Source organism: Halichoerus grypus, chromosome 4, assembly GCF_964656455.1.
Source record: "Halichoerus grypus chromosome 4, mHalGry1.hap1.1, whole genome shotgun sequence".
NCBI lineage: Eukaryota > Metazoa > Chordata > Mammalia > Carnivora > Phocidae > Halichoerus > Halichoerus grypus.
The window spans coordinates 29586600-29609005 of NC_135715.1; the positions used below are offsets into that span (position 1 = coordinate 29586600).

The 22406-nt window shown below is 36.6% G+C and overlaps 1 protein-coding gene across 3 annotated transcripts in view; it reads right to left on the minus strand.

Annotated features, from left to right (window-relative positions):
• Positions 1-1072: 1072 nt before the first annotated feature.
• Positions 1073-22406, minus strand: part of SCEL (sciellin) — a 301422-nt gene continuing 280088 nt past the window's right edge. For all 3 annotated transcript variants that reach the window (XM_078070236.1, XM_078070235.1, XM_036066939.2), the window contains 7 exons: positions 18786-18848; positions 12487-12579; positions 11724-11795; positions 9794-9865; positions 5816-5924; positions 3473-3575; positions 1073-2055 (listed from right to left, as the gene is read on the minus strand). In XM_078070236.1, the coding sequence (XP_077926362.1) occupies positions 2039-2055; positions 3473-3575; positions 5816-5924; positions 9794-9865; positions 11724-11795; positions 12487-12579; positions 18786-18848 (529 nt within the window). In that variant the 3' untranslated portion in view covers positions 1073-2038. The remainder of the gene's footprint in view (positions 2056-3472; positions 3576-5815; positions 5925-9793; positions 9866-11723; positions 11796-12486; positions 12580-18785; positions 18849-22406) is intronic.

Consider the following 22406-nt stretch of genomic DNA (forward strand, 5'->3'; position numbering starts at 1 on the left):
AGCTTTTGGTTTAATTTAATACATTATTATAGAAGAAAGGGTCCATTAAACAGCTACAGAAAAGTGAGAAATATGTTCCTTTTAAATTTTTTTAAATGAAGCATTAAAAAGTAGAATGCTTCTAAAATGATATTCAAATGATTTTTAATTACTACAAACGCATTGAGATGTTAATACACTTCATATAAAAGGGAGGGATACTCTTCCATCAGTCCTTTTCTGCCACAAATTCCAACCCTAAGAAAATTCTTTCTTTTGATCCACTCTGTTAGCATGTAATAAAAGAACAATAAAACATATGGCTCAATTACCACTGCTTCTCATCAGGCATGAATTAATGAATATCCAATTATTATTAATTGTTTTTTCTGGCTTCCCCTCCATAGGACAACAATTATACATTGCTGTATTTTGATAAGCGTTTTGTACTTAACGCTTTGCAGACCAGTCTCTAAAAGGAACAGATTCTTGAAATCATTACACAGAAGAATAATTCTTTAAAGTTATCAACATTTGGAAAATACACGATGATCATTTAATCTCCCTAGTTGATGTCAGTTTTTCACAACTACCTTAAGCTTCCCTAAAATTCTGCCCTTTCTTCAATATTCTGTACACCTTCCTTTGAGAAAGCAGTTGCTATGTGCATATAAAATAGTTTATATTCAATTTCTCACAATAATACTTGTTCCTCATATATGATTATTGAATTTTCAATTCCTCAAGAAAAAGCTCTTTAAAAATAAAAGCTATACGGTGCCTGGGTGGCTCAGTCAGTTAAACAACCCATTCTTGATTTTGGCTCAGGTCATGGTCTCAGAGTCTTGAGATGGAGCTCTGTGTCGGGATCTGCACTGGCCGTGGAACCTGCTTGGGATTCTCTCTCTCCCCCTGCCCCTCCCCCACTACTCTTCTCTCTCAAAAAAATAATAATAAAATAAAAGCTATAGCTAAAGTAGTTAAAGAATTACATTAACCAGCATGGCATGGCATAGAATATACAAAATTATGATCTCTGTAATTGACAACATCGATATCAGTGAATGATATTTATAGACACTCCACAAAAAGGTTCTGTGTAACTGGTAGTTCATTTTATTTTTATTTATAAGCTGTCTGCAACTGTAAAGTGCTATGTAATATGAATAGATGCGACAAGCAAAAGAACATGTCTTTGTAATCCACAACCATTATTTCTCAGAGATTATTCATATACTTGGATTTTGAAATGCATGCAAAGAAAATCTAACAACTTATAATATGTAAACTATACACATCATGTATAATTTTATCCATTACCCATAAATCCATGTTTCTGTTTTTAAAACATTCTATAAAAATTATATCTGTGGCAAACTGAAGGATAACATTAAATTGGTTAGATGTACTATTTAGTTCAATATGCTTAACAAACACATATTCAAATATGCTTTTAAAGAGAAAACAACACTTGCTTTAGAATCAGAAAATCTGGGGAGCAGAAAGGGACCAATCATTTTGTATGGAAGGGTCAAGTGATCCTCTGAGGTTCATACAACTTTATATGAAACATTCTTCTGCCAAACTTCATAAAAAAATTTCTATCAACAATTCTTTTGAGCATAAAAGAAATATATCTTGCTTTTTTGACAGTGTGTCAGGATGTCAATAGTATCTGTAAATACCAATCCTTAGGGAAACAAAGATGGGAGAAAAGGAAACTTGTCTATAACGGCAACCACGATGTGCAGCCCACTTATGGAGCAGAGATGGACCTAGTTAGGGTTGACACAGCTCACTGCCATCAGAAGCATCATCCCTTCGACATTGGTAACTGGAACCACTTGAATTTTTCATGGCTAAATCTAGCCAGATACCAGATGGCTTCCTTTATGTATATGACCTTATTGAAGGCAATTAGATTATTTATGCAATAGCAGAATTGTTAGTTGTATACAAGGGTCAATCTTCAGTGTAAAAGCTTTTTTAGATGACATATTCTTAAAATAAAATTTAACTTCCTAGTGAATACTTTTCTCTTGATTTCCATGTGCCAGAATTATTGAATCCACTTTGCTGAAAATTTTAAAGAAAATAACAGTTAGAAATACAACTTCAGTACAAACATAAGCCTGTAATTAAACAATTTTAAATAACTATTCATCGACGGGGTAGTGGTGGGTGAAGCATTTTACTTTTTCTTTCTACTGCATTCATCACTATGGCTTTGGGTCAGACGCCATAAACACAAAGTTACCAATGCCTGGTACTTGTACTTATGAGATCCCTGAGAGTCGAGTCTTGCCAACCAATATGTACTATAAAATATGCAATGCATATGGAGTGCACCTAGACAGGGAGGAAGACACAAAGATTTCTGAGTCTTTTGGTAATCATATCTCCTAAGCTGTTTCATGGATTTCTAGAAGACTGAAAGTTTGAGGGTGCCACCATGCACACCAAGGCCTTTGATATAATACTGGATCATAATAAGGCTGCTAAATTAGGAAGAAAATGGAATATGGGGGCTGGGGAAAGCAGAAAATAGAAAGCCAAGTATGAATATAATTAGGTTTGTTCTTGTAATTGATACTGAAGCCTGATGGAACGTAAGTTTCTGCATATTTCTCAGAGCATTTTCCAGATGCAGCCTCCCAGTACCTCATTAATGTCACACATTTGTCGTTAAATTCCATATTTTGGATCCCATGTAAGAACTGCACATGCTCCTCTTTTATTTGCCGCGCCAGTAAGACATCAGGGAACTTGCCCTCACATAGTACTGTTGACCTGCTATCCAATATCATCTCGGTTATTCTATCTACGTATCATTAAATTAAAAATAAAATCCTGATACTGGCTATTAAAAACTAATCAAGTTTCATAGGATTTTATTTTGCTAACTTAGTGTACTTTGTGCATAACTTTTAGATCAACTTTTAAAGTTTTTACACTGCTTAAAGAAAATGAGTTAAAAATGCAAGTCCTTAGTGTTTTCTCCTCATATCATTTATGTCAATTAAGAACTCATAAAAAATACTTAGATGCTATACTTAATATAGAATTATATAGAACTAGCTCTAAACTTTCCATTTAAAGATAACATTGAAAAGCATTTAGCGTAGTAACCAAATTAGATACAAAAGTATACTTCAGTACAAATATAAAAGGTCATTCACAGAAATGGACTTCAAACAATTATTTGAGCAAAGAAGATCTTTATTTTTGTTTAGAAAAAATAAAAAACTTTCCAAAATAAGTGACCTCTTTACTTAGTTGTATTATGCCTGGCCTGATATCAGGAGACAATCATATATGTTGACTGATTTTATACTTTAAAATACTATGATAGTATAACTACCTTCAGCTGAATTCTTAACTAAATGTAATTAATAAAATATTTTTAACTTTATTGAAATCCTTCATTTCAACAATATTAAGTGCTCATTAATATTAGTAAAAGTGATCATTTCTTAAAGAGCTTAACACTTACCCATTACTTTAGAGTAGCAAGGTTCACAGTGTATTGTCTGTCTATAAATCCAAATACTGTCACCTGCCTGTAGGTTTTCCAAAGGCCGCTTGCATATTTCACACTAAAGAAAAAAACAATATATGAAGTTTATACACATTATATATGAAGTCTAGATTCTTAGTGTAACAGGATAGAAAAGGCCTTTCGATTCATTCAGTACCATCCTACATAGCAACACTCAGGTGAAAGAGAACCCACAGGGAAAGCGAGAATGTACTTGTCCAGGACCCTAATGTTGAACTTTTCAAATAAATTCTCACAACATCTCTCTACTCTGAAAATGTGCATTTCAGGGCATATATAGCACTGAAGCTTCTACTTAACTCACAATAGAGTAGATATAAATTTTCAAAAATTGGTTATGCCAAGGATAAGATCACTACTCGATATCGCAAACAAAAACACAACGCATATTTGTTTGCTTGCTAAGGGGGAGTTATGTTGTCCAATTACAGTCTGACTGGACAAAACAGACCTCTGCTATTACATAGGCTTTAGGGAACAGTTTGTTTTGTGTTGTGTTTGTTATGGAGGCAGAAAAGGGTTGACCTGTGTTCTTTGGAAACAAGTTCACTGCCGAATGGCTGACTTTCAAGCATGAGGCTGTCACTGATTGGATGGCTTTCAGAGGTGAGTTCATTGAAGCAAATTGTCACTGATCAATTCAGTACGTTTAAACAAGTCCAGGTGGTTCTCTATTATCATGACTATAAGAGTAATACATCTTTTCTGAGGACTGTGGGGACATTTTTATCCTCAGTAGTATTTTATAATTAAATCGAAAATGGAAATAAATCATCCAAAATATAATAAATGGAAATTATTGTTATTTACCAAAAGAAATAATTGGGAGAATTATCTTATTTTAAAAAGTTTTCTGGGGTGCCTGGGTGGCTCAGTCGTTAAGCGTCTGCCTTCAACTCAGGTCATGATCCCAGGGTCCTGGGATCGAGCCCCGCATCAGGCTCCCTGCTCCGCGGGAAGCCTGCTTCTCCCTCTCCCACTCCCCCTGCTTGTGTTCCCTCTCTGGCTGTCTTTCTCTCTGTCAAATAAATAAAACCTTTTAAAAAAAAAAAGTTTTCTGCATAATAACTTTAAATAAAGAGCTATGGACTAACTTTTGTTTTATTGAGTAAATTTTCATAACTAAAAGGAAATTTCGTTTTCTTATAAGTAATTGTGCAATTTTCACATTTATTTTGTATGGAATTCTATAAATTATGGCCTAAAATTGGATTTTTTTCTCAAAACGAGGCATCATATATCTGATTGCTATGTGTCACTGTCTGAAGCCAATTGAAGGAGAAGCAATCAGTTGTCAAAGTATTACATGTATTTGACTGCATTAGGTAATTTATATCAACCACAGAATGTCAGCACAGAAAGGACCCTTGGATTTAAGCAAATGATTCTTAAATTGGTTGCCCTTAGAGCTTATCTAAGGAGCTTTTAAAAATACCAATGCCCAGGAATCATCTTTGAGATTTTTTTATTTAATCAGGGCCGGTCCCAAGCATTCTATTTTTCTCCTAATTGCTCCCAGATGATTATAACGTACAGCCAGAGTTGAGAACCACTAGTCTAGTCAGCTACCTCATTTTATAGAGAAGGAAACTGAAGCCAAGCTAACTGGTCCAAAATGAGCCACAGTTAGTGGAAGTTAGAACTCGTACTCAGGCCTTCAGATTCCCAGTTCAGTGCTCAACGAGTTACACCAACAACTGTCATGTTAACCTATTCAATATTACTGTGAGAAGTAAGAGAAATGGCGTATGACCACAAACCGAAGCATTCTACTACGTAAGCTTTATTTTTATTATACTACAGCCACAGTTAGTTATAACTAATCATGTTCTCAAAAGCAGACTGACTTTCAACTATTGTTAAAGCCTATCAGTCCTGATTTCACGCCTCATGTAAAAAGCTGCTAGCTTTCTTCTCAACAATTTCTTTTTCTTTTTGGATTTCATGATTTTTTTATGCAATGCATGATTCATTAAAATGTTACAAAAACTTTTATAAAGAGAACAAGTATTTATATTTTTACAGATTTAAATCTCTAGGGTAAGAGTAATAAATGTGTCAGTAATCAACTCTAAGCCCAAAGCCAAGATAGTAATTATAAACCTTTGAGGTTCAGGCTGAACTCTGAGAAATATTTAAGTAGTATATTATTAATGTGGATTAGATTATTTCTGAAGGCTTTAACTTCATCTCATGTATTTCATTAAATAATTATTTTTATTCTAGTCATCATTATGCAGGTCTATATTTCATTAACTGCAATATACATATCCTTACCTTGAAGCAAGTGGAATGGCAGCATATTTGTAATTCATCTAAAATCATTTTTGTTTCTGTGCCCAAAGGTTTCCGGCAATAAGTACACATATCTCTTTCAATGACAGACCTATAGGGATGTAAGCAATTACAAATAAATTTGTCATCATGCAAGTGACGGATGTATTCCCCATAAAGTCATGTGGAAATGACATGTTAATTTTGTTGATACCTTAGGAAATTGTATGAAAATCAAGGAAAGTTTGGGACTTACTTATTCTATTAATAGAATTGATTCTTCTAGTTACCTCAAAATAATAACAAAGAATTAACATGAAGGAAAGTCTCAAATTATTAATTCATTAGCAATCAAGGGTGCATCTGGGCAGGGCAAAGATGTTCACAGTTTCCTAATTGAACTAGGTCATGAGTACCCCTTGAAGCTAGAAGAGGGTTTTGAATTATTAATTTGCATATATCATAGAAAAATTATACTGTAGATTAATATAAAATTTTAGCTCTCAAAACATTCAATAGGACAAAAATACAAATCCACTCAAAAGTGTTTTGGTAAGTTCACAAATGATGGGTCCGTGGTACCCCAGACTCTAGGGTCTAGAGTCCCCAGAATGCTCCCCTATAACTGCGTATAATCTCTTGGTGTCTTTTAAGACTCAGAATTACAGGGCTAGCTTTCATGACAAAATTTATGTTCTCCAACAAGATAGAACCCCTCCACAAATTTGATGAAGAAAAGAGAGTTTTGTTTTTTATTTTGGAAAAATAATGTTCAATAACAAATGAACCACAGATATCATCAGCAAGTCCAAAAAGTCACACCATCACCCCATGAACGGCCAACAGCTCTGTGATTCTTTTCCTTTGGGAAGGTATTAGAACTGTCTTAAGTAGCACCTTGCAAAGTTTTAGTAGTTTCAGGGTGTGAGCAGCAGGCCTGAAATTTCCACAGCAGGGCACACAATGGGGTGGTAAAAGAAAAATACCCAATACTGGGGCGCCTGGGTGGCTCGGGAGGTTAAACATCTGAGTCTTGGTGTTGGCTCATGCCACGATCTCAGGGTCATGAGATTGAGCTCCACATCGGGCTCCATTCTCAGCGTGGAGTCTGCCTGACTCCCTCTGTCCCTCCCCTTCACCCCTCCCCCTCCCCTTCACCCCTCCCCCTCTCGTGCATGCTCTCTCTAAAATAAATAAATATTTTTTAAAAATATCCAATGCTGGGGCGCCTGGGTGGCTCAGTCGTTAAGTATCTGCCTTCGGCTCAGGTCATGATTCCAGGTCCTGGGATCGAGCCCCGCATCGGGCTCCCTGCTCCGCGGGAAGCCTGCTTCTCCCTCTCCCACTCCCCTGCTTGTGTTCCCTCTCTCGCTGTGTCTCTCTCTCTGTCAAATAAATAAATAAAATCTTTAAAAAAAAAAAATAGCCAATGCTTATATAGTGCTAATATACTTTATACAGGCAGTGTGCTTTCCACGCATGTGGCTCATATAAACTCATTTATTTTTCACAACATGTCTGAGAAGCAGGTACGACTATTTTTACATCATTTTACAGAAGAAGAAACTGAGGCTTAGAAGGGTAAGAAATTTGCTAGGTCATGCAGACAACTGAGTGGCAGGGGCAGGATTTGAGTGAGGCAGTGTGGACCCAGAGTCCCTGGGCTACCCTAGGCCTGCCCATGAAGACTATTGGGCTCCCTATGGGAAAGTGAACTAGTCGTGCCCGGGAGCCTTGATCCTAGGATCAAGCCCAGGACTAGAAGCAGAGAGGAGAGAAAAACAATGGAAGGAGGAGGTAGATGAGATTCAAGCAGATGAAACTTGTCTGGTTTTATACTTTCAGTCATTCTAACACCCTCTTCCAAGTCCTTATATATATATCAATAAATATTTTCCTCTTTCAATTAACTCTAAAGGTACTTCCTTACATATTCCTGGCAAATACTTTCCTATGCATAATTCATATATATACATGCATGTGTGCACACACACTTAAATTTCCCATGTAAGACTGTAAGCGCTTCAAGAGTAGAAAACAGGCACTCTCTATTCTGCTTCCATTGTAGAGGCACTGAGGGAAGAGCTGGGAATATAAAGAAGAGTGAGACGGTCTCCTTCCTTCCATGAGGGCAGCCAAGTGTATGATTCGATGATCACAGCATATTACGGATACATGGAGAGAATTAGGAGAGCATGGCCAACGAAGCAACTCTTCCCCGGCGTGGAGTCAGGGAGGCCTTGTTGGAAAAAGTGCCACATGAGTTAAAGCTTGAAGACAGAGGGGCTTTCAAGGTGAGCTCGGTGAGGTGCAGAGGGGCAGGGGAGAGGAATTCCATGCAGAGTGAACAGGATGTACCCAAGAGAGTATCTGGAGTGATTAAACACCAGTCAATATTCAGCAGGAGCAGGTTTTAAAGGCCCATAAATAATTGTGCAAAGCAATTAGTCTTTATCCTGTAAAGTGTGAAGCCACTTTAAATGGGATTGAAATGCTTAGATAAGAACTCTGGGAATTTAGTTAATTTTACACAATAATCAACAAAAAAAAGTTGCTTGACTGGTCTTACAGAGAATTGACTTTTGCTCTGATGACTAAGAAAAATTTCAAGGACCACTTGAGTAACAGAACTGAAATTCTTCATATTAAGAGCAATACTTCTGTGAAGAATGTTTTCCTTCCTTAAGTTAACAGTAACAACATGAGCCCAGGGACAGCTCTGATGTTGGTGTTGTCCTTACTAAGATCATACTGTTAATCAAAGACCTTTTTCAAAGCATTATGAAAAAAAGCTCTGTTTTTTATTTGTTAGTTTGTTTTTAGTTATCTAGACAGTATTTGTAGCTTTAATGCTTGCACAGATGACTTTATCCCTCAAGGAAGTGTGACTTAAAGGCAAGATACTCGGAAGATCCCTGGTACTACAAGATCTTATAAAATTGACAGAAAGAGTATATAATTTTGATGCCTGGCCCATCCGTGTTTTTCTTAGCAAACAGAGCATTAGTTTATTTTTTCTGAAAACATTTACTGAGTACCTGTTAGTTACCAAACACTGCATTACAAGCTGAGGCTGTGCATAAAAATAAGATATGCCCTCACCCTCAGTAAGTCATACGTCCCGCCTCTGCTATAAAGAAACACCATCCATAAAACGTTGTACCTTTGCATTACAGCTTGTTTCCAGTGGTTGGGTTGAAATGCTAATTATTTTCATTTTGTCCACTGGAAATCTGCAGGCTATATTCTCATGAGCATCACCTATGTGCCTCACTGAACATTAAATGGTAAAAAAGGATCACCAACAGCAAAAGCCTGGTGTCCATTTCCCAGAACTAACTTGATATGCATTATAACCCCTGTCTTGAGAAGTGAGTGTGGGCCCAGCGTGCATCCTAGCAGCATACCCACGCAGCTGTTTGTAAGGTAAGCTGGCTCTGGAAAACCACAAGGAGGGAGGGTTGAGGGCACAGTCAAGTGATGCAATGGAGCCTAGACACTAAAAATGTGGCATTAACAGGGACTCCTGGGAATCAGCAACAGCAGAGGGGCTGGTCTGGGAGATAGCTGGAAAGCATGCAAAACTCTACTGGAATGAAGTACATCAAGTACATCAAAATCAGAGAGCAGCAACACACAGGAAGCCAAAGAATTAATTCCTGGATGCAGAGGTTGTTGTACGTTGTTCCATTTGTACACATATATAACAATCACCATCAGGACGCCGTCTCTAAGTACAATGGACAACAAGAATCACATATTTCAATGTTATATATATAATAAAAATATATCAGATGTGGATATAAAATATATATTATATGTGAAAGTATATATATGCATATATACATATACACTAAAATACATAAAATATATATTATAATGGAAGTATATATACACACATATGTATATATGAGTGTACATATGTGCATGTAAGTATGTGTGTATATATACTTTTAGGTGTGGAAATATAGACATACTTACCTATCTGAAGTCGAATAAACAGTTTGTATGTATTTTCCAGAGATATTCTGATATCCATCCTTCAGTGATTTACTAGAAACAAACGTATATGGATGTGTGAGAATTGGACTATTTCCCTAGTCTTGTTGTACACACCCGTATGCAGGTGACAAAGCACACACGGCTCTTCATGCAGCCTTATTATTCTTCTCTGTGATGTTACAAACATCATGTACTAACGTCTTTTTTTTTTTTTTTAATATAGAGAAGAGCTAATGCACAAGCCACCTCCAAGGTGACATAAGTTGACATATCTACTGAAGTAAATAGAGAATAGGGCGAGGAGCACAGGAACAAGTATGAACAGGAAAAGAAGTTACCATTTCTCATGAAATTTATACTTGCCCCTCCCTCATTCATTTACTAAAAGAAAGCCACATGTAATCTAACAGAGAAAAGGAAATAGGCAAAGCATGAGCCAGTGTAAGCACATACAAAAATCACCATTCAGGTAGAGAAGCAGAGACTCTTGAACTTTTAGAGAAAGCTGTAGAAATGTTTATTTTTATTGGAAAACATCCAAGAAAAAATAGTCCAGAATGAAAGCAAAAAAAAAAAAAAAAAGTAATTTTAAGTCCTCTTTGTTCCATTTCTCAGACTGCTCCGGTTTGTAAATGTCAGTCTTTCCCAGAGACAAATGAAATCTGCAATGCACTAACCAGCTAGCAGCTCATAATTGCTTCCCAAGACTTACCCTACCTGGGAATATATTAAGGCTGGAAGCAATACATTCCTATTATTTCATACAGTGAGTGGTAATTCCACAACCTTCACCTGGGATTTTTAAATAGGAAATCTCTCTCTCCCTCCAAACTACCCACAGGCAGACCGTTGTCAGAATCTATTTGGAATATGTAACCCATAATGCTAAGTAAGAGTATGTACACATTTGTGCAGGATAAATATATTATTACTCCCATTTTATTGATGAGGAAACTGAGATGTGAACAAATTAAGTTGCTTTTGCCAAGACCACATGGTTAGCAAACGACATAGATTCAATCCCAGATCTGATGCCAGGATCTCTACGCTGTACTGCAACATCAGCATACAGTTTAGGGAGAATTAGATTCAGCAGAAACATCAAACTTGAAGCTGAATTTTACAAGGAAAATGATGTGTGGTTTTGAGAAACCTTTTTTGGAAAATTGTCCACCTTCTGACATATAATGATGTCCCTAGAGTCCTTTCAGGGACCCCTCTCCAGAGATGCTCTCCCTTCTTTGAAATGGGCTCTGATGAACACATATGTCACAGAGATCACATTTGTATTCCCCATCAGTATATTACCCCACAGTTAGGCTAATTCTTGTTTTTGTACTCCCTGAAATGGAATGGGTTGTTTGACATTTTCCTCAACACCCACTTTCCTCAACACCCATCACTCCAAGCAGCAGATTTTTGGGGATATCAATTCTCTGTAATTTGGTCCAGAGTGTATCTACTAAAGGTAATACCCCTTATTTCAGAATAAAGGCAAACAATAACAGAACCAGAGTAGTATATAGAACTATTTAAGTGGGACTTGAAGTCAGTATAGGAGTATTTGTGTAATTTTGTGTAATTTTGTATTGTGTAACTTTATAAAGCTTGTTATAAACATACAGTTACATACGATTATGTGAGAACTGACAAATGGTTATCCTATTATGTATACACTTGTTATATTCAAGTGTTCGGTTCATCCAATCACTGTATATGATTATTTGCCAACTACTTGATATTGGAAACATTATAAAGAATTATATACCTAGAACTTAATATACTCCTAAATGGTCTTCTATTTGAAAAAAACCAAGCTTACTCCAAAATAATAGCATCTCTTCTTACACACAGATTATTTCAAAATTACAATAAATGTAGCAAAATATTTTAAATAAATTTCCCGTACCTGTTCTCCATATACGTCCTTGTATACACAAAGGTATCCTTCGGTCCTGCATGCCTGGTTTCAGCATTGAAGCTGAAATTCAAACCATTTACTTAATGTTTAAAATTTAGTTATAAGGCTAATGAAAACAATAAGGCTATTATCCAATTCAATGCAAACAAACAGTGCTTATATATTCCTTTTAAATTATAACTTTTGAAATGTAATTGTTAAAGGGGTATTAAACCACTTCTGCAAAATGTCTTCATATCTCCTATTTTGTTCTTAGCTTCCACTGTCTTGGCCTACTTCCAGAATGCTGCTATGAAAATTGGTCACTCAGAATGTCTGCTGTAGAGCATGAAGATTATTTGGAATATTTGTATAATACATTTTACTGTTTGTTTCCCTGGTGTCTCATTCATATTTCCAAACCATAACTTTCCCCATAAATCTCAAAAAGTTGACCTTAATGAACTAACATGATAACATGTAATTTAATGAAACCTTTAAATCTACCTAAAGAATATCAACACCAATGTCACAAACAGGCTCGTAAAAAAAAAAAAGTAAAATTTTCAGGGAAAAATCACATCTACACTTTCCTATGCAGGTATCAAAACTTCCCAGTGACTAAGCTGTTAATGCCTTTGTGTGAAGCGGTTTACATATAGTCACGGATAAAATCAGAAATTTCAAAGGAGGGGTCAGAGTTTATATAAGATGATTTTTAAAAACAGAAGGAGAACAGTCCTGTCATTTGTTTTATAATTGGCTCCAGTACCTGAGATTTCTCCTGGCTTCATACAAATGGGCAGGAGTTCTAGTGAGCTGGGGGTTTAAAGCGTCCGTGGATCCATCGACTTGGCCATCTAGCCTGGGAAAGCAAACACAAATATTTGGCATTTCTAAGGCCACTTAGAAGTTTTTGTTTTATTAAAATTCTGTTCAATTGACATTCTTTACATGCATGAACCTCTTTATGTTTGTCTTGTTTCTGTGCAGATACACAAATAGAATACATACACTGTTTCACTCTCCACAGCGACCACTGTCTTACCTTTAAGAGTAATCTACAGGCATGTGTCATATTATCTACATTGTAGAAAGGGCCACTGTAGAAAGCTGCTCATGTATAATATATAATAATAATATATAATGTAGAATATATCTTGAGAGTTTATCAATTTGATGAAAATTATCCAGGGGTTGCTTTTGGAAATTACAGTTTCCATCTTGTTTTTAATGGAAAGGAATGTTTTGAAGATGACAGAATCCTGACCTAGATTTCTGCTAACTAAAAAAAATATCACTACGCTTAGAAAAGTGTAGGCATATTTTCTTTTTCCTCTGGAACAAAGGAAAATTTTAACGCAGGAATTGTAAAAATTTTAGCCACATTTCTCCCTCCAGGTTAGTAAACTCTGATATAGAAGAGATGTGAAAACCAAGAGGACAGTTTAGATCTTAATCAAGCCTTATCATTTTTAAACACGCTGTTCCTTCCATTCCCTGATAGCTCTTAGAGAAGAGGAAAACATTTGTTCACATATTATCTCTGGCATACAGAAAATCATCCTCTAGTTTTAAGACAGATGTTTCACAAAACATACAGCCACATTAAAATGATACTAAGTAATGAGAAAGTAGAATTAACATCAGATTTTCTAACGTGATTATTAGAATATGTCATTCCAGGAATTATAAACCTAGCTAGCAGTTTTTGGAAATATTCAAATCATATCATATACAATACAAAAACCCAATTTTAACAGATAAACAGCTTCAAAGAACAAAGGTTGTCAGTGAGTCTGAAATGTGCTTGCACCATCCTCAGCAGTATAAAATCAAATATCACCAGTTAGCAAAATTGGCAAATAGAAAAGGGAAATAATTTGCAAATAGTACTGTTATGGACTGAATTGTCTCCCCCCAAAATTCATATGTTGAAACCCTAACCCTCAATGTGATTTGCAGACAGAGCCTATAAGAAGGTGAAAAAGGTTAAGTGAGGTCATGGGTGGGGCCATAGGACTTGTGTCCTTTTAAGAAGAGGAAGTGACACGAGAGATCTGCATGTGTTTGTGCAAATACAAAGGAGAGGCCATGCAAGGCCACAGTGAGAACATGGCCATCTGCAAGCCAAGGAGAAAGGCCCCAGGAGAAGCCAAACCTGCCAACACCTTGATCTTGGACTGGCAGCCTCCAGGGTTGTGAGAAAATAAGTTTCTGTTGTTTAAGCCACTCGGTCTGTGGTATTTTGCTATGGCAGCCCAGACGGAGTGATAATACGAGTAGCATTTCCTAGTTGTGTTTATAATGAGATTAATGACTATGCCTTCATGAAGATTTAACTTTTATAATTGTGAATAAAAACCAAATATTAGTAAACAAATTTGAAATGTGGAACAATAAACTCTTTGATGGATTTTACTCCACCAGTAGGTTTGGAAGATGACAGATTAAAAAAATATAGATCTTTTAGGGCGCCTGGGTGGCTCAGTTGGTTAAGCGACTGCCTTCGGCTCAGGTCATGATCCTGGAGTCCCTGGATCGAGTCCCGCATTGGGCTCCCTGCTCAGCAGGGAGTCGTCTTTGCCCTCTGACTCTCCCCCCTCTCATGTGATCTCTCTCATCCTCTTTCTCTCAAATAAATAAATAAAATCTTAAATATATATATATATATATAGATCTTTTAGACCTTTTATTTTGGAGTAATTTTAAATATATGGAAAAATTGCAAAGACAGTGTGGACAAGCCGTGTCTACCCTTCACCCAGCCTCTCCTAATACTGATATCATACATAACCATGGTACATTTGTCAAAACTAAAGAATCAACGTTGGTACAATACTGTTAACTAAACTACAGACTTCATTTGTATTTCATCAGTTTTTCCACTGATGTCCTTTCTCAGTTCCAGAATCAGAACCAGGGTGTATCTTCCACAAAATCATCATGTCTCTTTAGTTTCCTAGGGTCTGTGATCATTGCCAAGTCTTTGTTTGCTCTTCATGAGATGGTGATAGATGTTACACAGGAAATTCTATCTTGATGCCAATAAGTGATCTATTTTTTATTATTATTTAGAACCATAGAAACAGTTAGAAAATACTTGGGCAGTGAAATCACCTGTAGTGCTTTTTATATATTTTTTTTTTTTTTAAAGATTTTATTTATTTGAGAGAGAAAGAGCACATGAGAGGGGGGAGGGTCAGAGGGAGAAGCAGGCTCTCCGCTGAGCCGGGAGCCCGATGTGGGACTCGATCCTGGGACTCCAGGATCATGACCTGAGCCGAAGGCAGTCGCTTAACCAACTGAGCCACCCAGGCGCCCCATGTAGTGCTTTTTATAATGCTACAGGGTCCCACATCCAGATATTCTGGTTTAATTAGTTTGAATTACAGCTTGGGCACTGGGCTTCTTTTAAGCCTCTCCAGTGAGTCTCACGTGGAATTTAAGGTTAAGAACCACCACCTTAGAGGTTGGGCAGTCCAACATCTTACCCAAAAGAGCACTGGTTCTTAAAGTATGATCCCTGGGTCAGCAGGTGGTTGTGATGTACAGTAAAGTTTGGGAACTGGTGCAATCAAAGAACTCTGCCCAAGCATTCCTCTCAAATGCCTTAAATAATCCTCATAAAGGAGAACTCTAACTCACAATGTTTGTTGTTTAACAGTTTTATGGTTAAGAAGTTATTCTTCATTGAAACAAATTGTTAAATTATAACTTCCAATTAATGGTCATAGTTTTGTTTCTTAATTAAATAATAACTCTACAAAATATAAACTCAAACACTGTATATAGGACCTTACAGAATTCCTAATGGAATTACTCTTGAGAAAATGTTTCCTGCAGTAGAAATTCACCTTGAAAATTTACCTATCTGCAACCCTCATACATTGCCAAAGTATAAAATGGTACAGCTGATCTGAAAAACAGTCTGGTGGTTCCTTAGATGGTTAAACGTAGAGTTACTACACAATCCAGGAAATCTACTCCTAGGTATATGCCCAAGAGAAATGAAAACATATCTCAAATAAAAAGTTATATATACAGCATTGTTCACAATAAATACAATCCAAAAGTCAAAAACAAGTCAAACGCCCATCAATTAATGAATGAACAAAATGCTGTTTAGCCATACAATGGAAAAAATACTATTTGGGAATAAAAAGAAATAAAATACTGATACATGATATAATATGGATGAATCTTGAAAACCTTACACGAAGTGAAAGAAGCCAGTCATAAAGGACCACATATTGTATGATTCCATTTATATGAAATGTTCAGTATAGGCAATTCATAGAGACAGAAAGTAGATTAGCAGTCGCCTAGGACGAGGGGTTGGGGAGAAAATGATGTGTGACTGCTAATGGTATGGGGTTCCTTTTTGAGGTGATAAATATGTTCTAAAACGGATTGTAGTGATGGTTGCACAACCGCATGAATATACTGATTAGGAACATATATTTACTTGGATATCCAATTACTGTACAAAGTGAATGCGTTCATAAAGTGAATCAAGTTTCAGTTTAGCAGATTGGTCCAGGATTCTTACTTGGATTTCCATCATCTTACTAACCTAGCCTTAGCAGCCTGACGTTAAAAACCATAAAACAATTTCAACTGATAAATATCTATACCCCTGCAAACTTTATAAATCTCTTTTGCAAAAAGAATAAAATCTTATTAAGAGCCCACTATTTTGTATCATATGTGTTAGGGTTTACTTCTATAAAATGTCAAGGTCTTAAGCTCTTATACAAATTTCAAATTTTAAGTATTTTTTAAAAAAGTACTCTACTGTTGGGGCGCCTGGGTGGCTCAATCGTTAAGCGTCTGCCTTCCGCTTGGGTTGTGATCCCGGGGTCCTGGGATTGAGCCCCGCATCGGGCTCCCTGCTCCGTGGGAGGCCTGCTTCTCCCTCTCCCACTCCCCCTGCTTGTGTTCTCTCTCTCGCTGTGTCTCTCTCTGTCAATTAAATAAATAAAATCTTAAAAAAAAAAAGTACTCTACTGTAAAAAAATAAGAGAGGATTTGCCGCCAGAACACATAGGTTCATCCCACCTCTCTAACTTACTAACCTTCCGCACTTGGTCAAGTCTTACTCTCTGTGAATTTTCTCTATTTTCTTTCTGTTCCAGATTTACCCATTGACCCATTTTGACAGTCCTTTTTGCAGCCAGAATCCATGGGCACAAAAGTTGGGCCCAGAGATTTCTTCTTTCCACTCTTTTCCAGGTGAAAATTTTTATTATGATTGCTGTGTCAGTGCCAGGGTGGTGGTGACATTTTCCATTTAATTTTTAGATAGCAGAACCATGGGAAATCGTACATCTACAGGATTGTGATAGAACTGAAGGAGAATAAACACCACCTGAAAACAGAACTCAGGGATCAACAAACAGTCTTGCAGTGGTGGTAGTTAAGGCCTCGAGACGTAGTCACCGAATGTGCTGATTCCTGTCTCCCTGGGGAGAGAGTGGGTGTTTGCGCATGTTTCCGTCATCGTTGGATTATGTCAGGCAGGAGACACAGATGAAATTGCAGGAAGGGGAAGGAGACTGTGTGAACCTTATTGTCAACCATGGTGTTTTCCATCTACACACCATCTTCAATGCAGATGGCCACACCCACACTGCCTTGCTTTAGAAAGCCAGACAGACCACAGAAAGCTAGAGTAAACTCCAAGTATGAGGAGGCAGAAACTGGGAGGCAGCAAAGAATCTTGGTTATCAAAGAGATATAGAGTAGAGAATAAGGAGGCCAGCAGGCAGAAGGAAGAGTGGGAGGAAAATGGGGAGGAGCCAAAATTCAGGGAGTAGCTGAGTTATAGTAATGACAAAGAACCAGGGTTAATGTTCACGGATTCCTGATGGAATGTTCTCTGGCCAAGAAGGAACAACCTTCCAGTTCAGGCCTCTATGAGGCCTGGCCAGGCTACCATTCCTGCTCTTGAATTTCCATAAAATTTCATTTCTTCATTAATCCTTCCAATAAAACCCATTTCATGAAAAAGCCATACTGAAATTGGAACATCTGTCAAATCATATTAAATGAGAAGTTCCTTAATCATACATGATCATTGACTTGAAAATTTTTTTACCTTGATCACTTCCAAATAATACTTGAATTATCTGGAAGACTGATTAACTGTAAGCCCGGTCCTATTCCCAAAGTAGTGGATGTTTTTCTAAGATAAACAGATCCTATTGAAAATTTACCCTCCCTCATTTTATCAAAGGCTTTTTGTGATATAAGAAGAGAAGGCAGAAGATGATTTAAGGAATTAAGGGAACAGAAAGAAACTACCCATTAGATGCAAATCTTTTGTAGACCTTATGGGGAAGAAGTGACCCAGATCTCTTCCTGCTTTTCCACTCTCCACACACAATGTTGACAATATCATTTCTTTGCATAAAAAAAATTAATAGAAAAGACAACTGCACCTTACGAAGGTAAAAAATAGGAACCTATTGGTTTTGGGTCTCCCGTATGTGGGGAGGGGGGATTGCAAAACATGCTTTCTTAAACAGTCTGTAACAACAATGAAGTATAGCTTCTATAAGCTATACTTTCCTTGTAAACAAACAAACAAACAAACAAACAAAAAAACAAAGTACAACAGTTTTAATGCTATTATACTCTGTGGTGTAAAGAAATTTCAAAACTAGGTCCTGTCTTACAGCTGTGATGAATTTGTGCATTCTTTTAGAACTAGGTATCCAAGGAAGAAAGTCCCAGAGTGCTTTCTGCACCACTGAAGAACTACCAAGCAACAATAAGTAAAAATAAATTTTCACAGCCCAAGTGCAGAGCTTTGAATTTCCATGATGCCTTTTACACGAAGCAATTGAATAGAAGCCCCTTTGTCCAAAATTCCAACAGAATTTGAATTTTGTTCACTTTTTTCCATATCAGCTATTAAGTACCCTGTATATTGATTTTTGTATTTCAGTAGTATTTATATCTATACCATAATACAATTCAACTCCTCAGCAAATCTTCTAAGGTTATATAATTTATGTAGGCTTATATGGGACTGATAACATAAAAGTAAATTATAATAAGTCTTACCTTCCATTTTTGTTTTTAGGCACATTAGAATTTACTTCAATTACATTTTTCAGGTCTTGGTCTCTATAGGAGAAAAATATATATAATTAATATGTATAATATAAATATGTATAAATATAATATATATATTATACGGGACATTGGAAATCTGACATTGAGCTAATTGACCTATACAACTCAAATATAAGAGTGTGGATTATGTGTGAGAGAGAAAGAACTAATGTTTTATAAGTTTTAAGAAATCTGAAAATAAACAACCGATTTATAGTCCCATTCAGTTAACATTTAATAATTACTAACTTTGTGTCACAAAGTACTAACTATGTATTTTCACATGGATGATTTCATTCAGATCTCACAAAATCCTGTAGGACAGCATCTAGGGCTCAGGAAGGCTAAGTGAATTTTCCAAGGTCAATTAACTAATTTGTTAAAGAGTCAAGATTTGAGGCCAAGCCACCTGCCCATCTGAAATCAATTCTTGGATATTTAATTAGAGACTTCATTCCAGCTTTGTAGATCACAGAAACACGAAACCCAAAATTTGAGTAAACAATTCATAATGTGGAGGATAAATGGGACAATTAGATTCTTGAATAGAGCTGCAGTAATGATTAGATACACTTTCATGATATACAATATCCCCTGGTATGTTATTCATACATTAGTTACTTATATATTTGGTTATAACACTGGTGGTTCTTGATTTTTTTTTCCCATGAGTTTAGAAAAGCCTTTGTCATGAACTCGATTAATTGGGAGCCTTGTTTAGGAGTCAAAACAATGAAGTCATCTCTTTCCCTATTTCCTTGTTAATCAACCTTCCTAATCTGCCTTTTGTAAACTAGACTAATCATATTTAATTTCATAAGGTTGCGGTGAGGATGAATGAGCTAATGTAAATAAAATTCATGGCACAATGCCCCCAGTCATGCGTGAACTGAATAAGCATTAAGTAAATGATAATTACTAGAAGTTCAGTGACACAGCAGTAGGCGCTATTGATTCCAATATTTTGATGGACTACCTTTTCATTTTTATTTCTGCTCTAATTTTTTTCACCTTGGGAATTAGCTCTAGTTTTCATAAATCTCCCTTCTCGTGATTGTGAATAGTAGATTTAAATAAGGTTCTTATACATGGAATCAGAGTATGGACTCCTACTCATGAAATTAATATTGATAAGGATGAAAAATACTATTAAAAAGTTCTTGTAGTATAACAAGGCTTAATACTCTTTTTATATAACATCCAAACCATCAATAATTGGTAAATCTGCAAATTAGGCAGCATTCCATAGCCACACTTAAACTTCACATTTAAAAAACTAGCTGCATAATTTTGAAAATGTAGAAATTAGATTATTTTTTAATGTGAGTTATAGTCAGGAAAATATGCTAATTAATACATGTCAAAAGCACAAGATTTCAGAAGTAGCTCAGAAGTGTAGCAATCATTTGATTCTGTAGGCTGGATGATGTAAAATTCAGAACTGACTCCCTCAACGACATAAATGCTAGAACTATGTAAGGAAACCTCCCAGATCACATCGTTCAAATTTAGAAATGGAGACAGAAGGCTTTTGCTGAACCCCTGATGGTCCTTCGCTAATTATTAGAGCTACCTTCTTGGCTGCAGGGGCCACTGTACTATTTTAATAACCTGGCATTAAGTCATCCTCCTTTCATCATTTTAAAATAATACTTTACTAAATACTCGGGGATAATGAAATAAAATGAAGAGATGTATCATGATGTTACATAATCCAGTTTCCTAGGATGGTTGGCAGTAGTAAATAGTGAGAGATCACCAGAACTGTGAATCTCGGGGGAATTAAAATTTTGTCCCAGCAAATGATTCTCCTTCTACTGTTAACCTAGGATGAACTGAGTGCCATTATTTAAGGACACTGGTGGTTTTCACTACAACTTGAGAGTAGAGTCTCATTACCATGGCCTCAAATGACCTTGTACATAGAAGCTGCTCCAAACATATTTGGGAAATTAAGTTTAAATTCTCTTTTTCTACATCTCCAGGGGAAATCTTTAACCACCTTACCTAGCTCTGGGAAAACATATTAAAGGGGAAGACATTAGACCCTGAACCCTTAAGGCAGTCAGCTCTACCCACATCTAGGCACACAGTGTGCACCATGACCTTGTAGAAAAAGATCAGTAAAGGCAGTGATGGATATTTCGTCTCCCTTGGTGTCAGTCACCCAGAGCCTGCCTTACTTCACCCCTGAATTACATATATTTCTTTTTTTATACAGCTCTCAACTCTGGCTTTGTTTCCTTGTTCTGGGATGTTGTTATGGGTCAAATGGTGTTCCCCCACCAAATTCATATGTTGAAGTCCTAATGCTAGTACGGTCAGAATGAGACCTGATTTAGAGATAGGGTCTTCACACAGGTCATCAAGTTCAAATGTGGTCATTGGGGTGGGCCCTACTCCAGTATGACTGGTATCTTTACAAGAAGAGGAAATTTGGATGAAGACACACACAGATGTAAGACAATGTGAAGATACAGGGTGAAGGCAACCCTCTACAAGCCAAGGAGAGAAACCTTGGAATAGATTCTTCTTTCTCGATCTTCAGAAGGACCCAACCTTATAGACATCTTATTCTTGGGCTTCTAGCCTCTAGCACTGTGAGAAAATAAATTTCTATTTTAAGCCATTCAGTCTGTGGTACGTGTTATGACAGCCCTAGAAAACTAATAGAGATCTGCTTCTGCCCTCACAGCACAATTACATTTAGTTTGTGAGTCTGGTCCTGCACCGCCTCACTTCTGCTGGTACCTTCCATTCGATCCTGGCTGCTGCACATACTGGATCTTTGCATGTCCTCCCACCCTTGCCTCGGGACCCAAGCCTTTTTGGATCCCAGCTATCATGAGGGAGAACAGGAATGAGTTTTGGCCTGAGGAAGAAGAAGCCCGAATCTAACAAATCCAGTAATTACAAGTAGGTAACTCAAAGTTGGAACCTATACATGCCTTCAAAGGAACATACCCCCAACGTGATAGAACTATGAATCATCGGCTAAGCCGTATTATTAGTGGTTTTTTAGAATTTTTGGTGTTTTTATTAAACAGCATCACATATCAAGTTTGATAGAGTGGATTATAAGATTTTATTCTGAATAATCTATACTAATATTTAAAGCAAAATGAAAAGTTCCAGATTATGAAGAGCACAACATGTATATTTGCTTTGGTTGTTCACCCTGATTGATGTCATCAGCTAGATCTGAAGATCCAATAAAAGAAGTTCAGATTGCCCATAAATTTCCCAAGTTGAAGGATATAAAAATAAATTTTCACTCTTTATTATGAGCACATCTATTACATCATGTCTTCTACACTGTGGCGGAAAATGAAACACCTTGAGCCAAAGTGTGACATGTAGATTTTTCTAGAAGCCCAGCTCCATGCAGCAGGGTGGAGCAAAGGCTTGATTCCAAACCCTTTCCATGGCAGTTGCAGTGGAAGGAAGACCTGTGTACATTTATGAGTAGTTGGAATTAGCTCCAAGGAAAGTTCTCCGTGGACACAGTGAGAAATGGTAAAAAGAAATTTTAACCTTTGCGACCAAAAATGCTTTTTTAAATGTAGATTT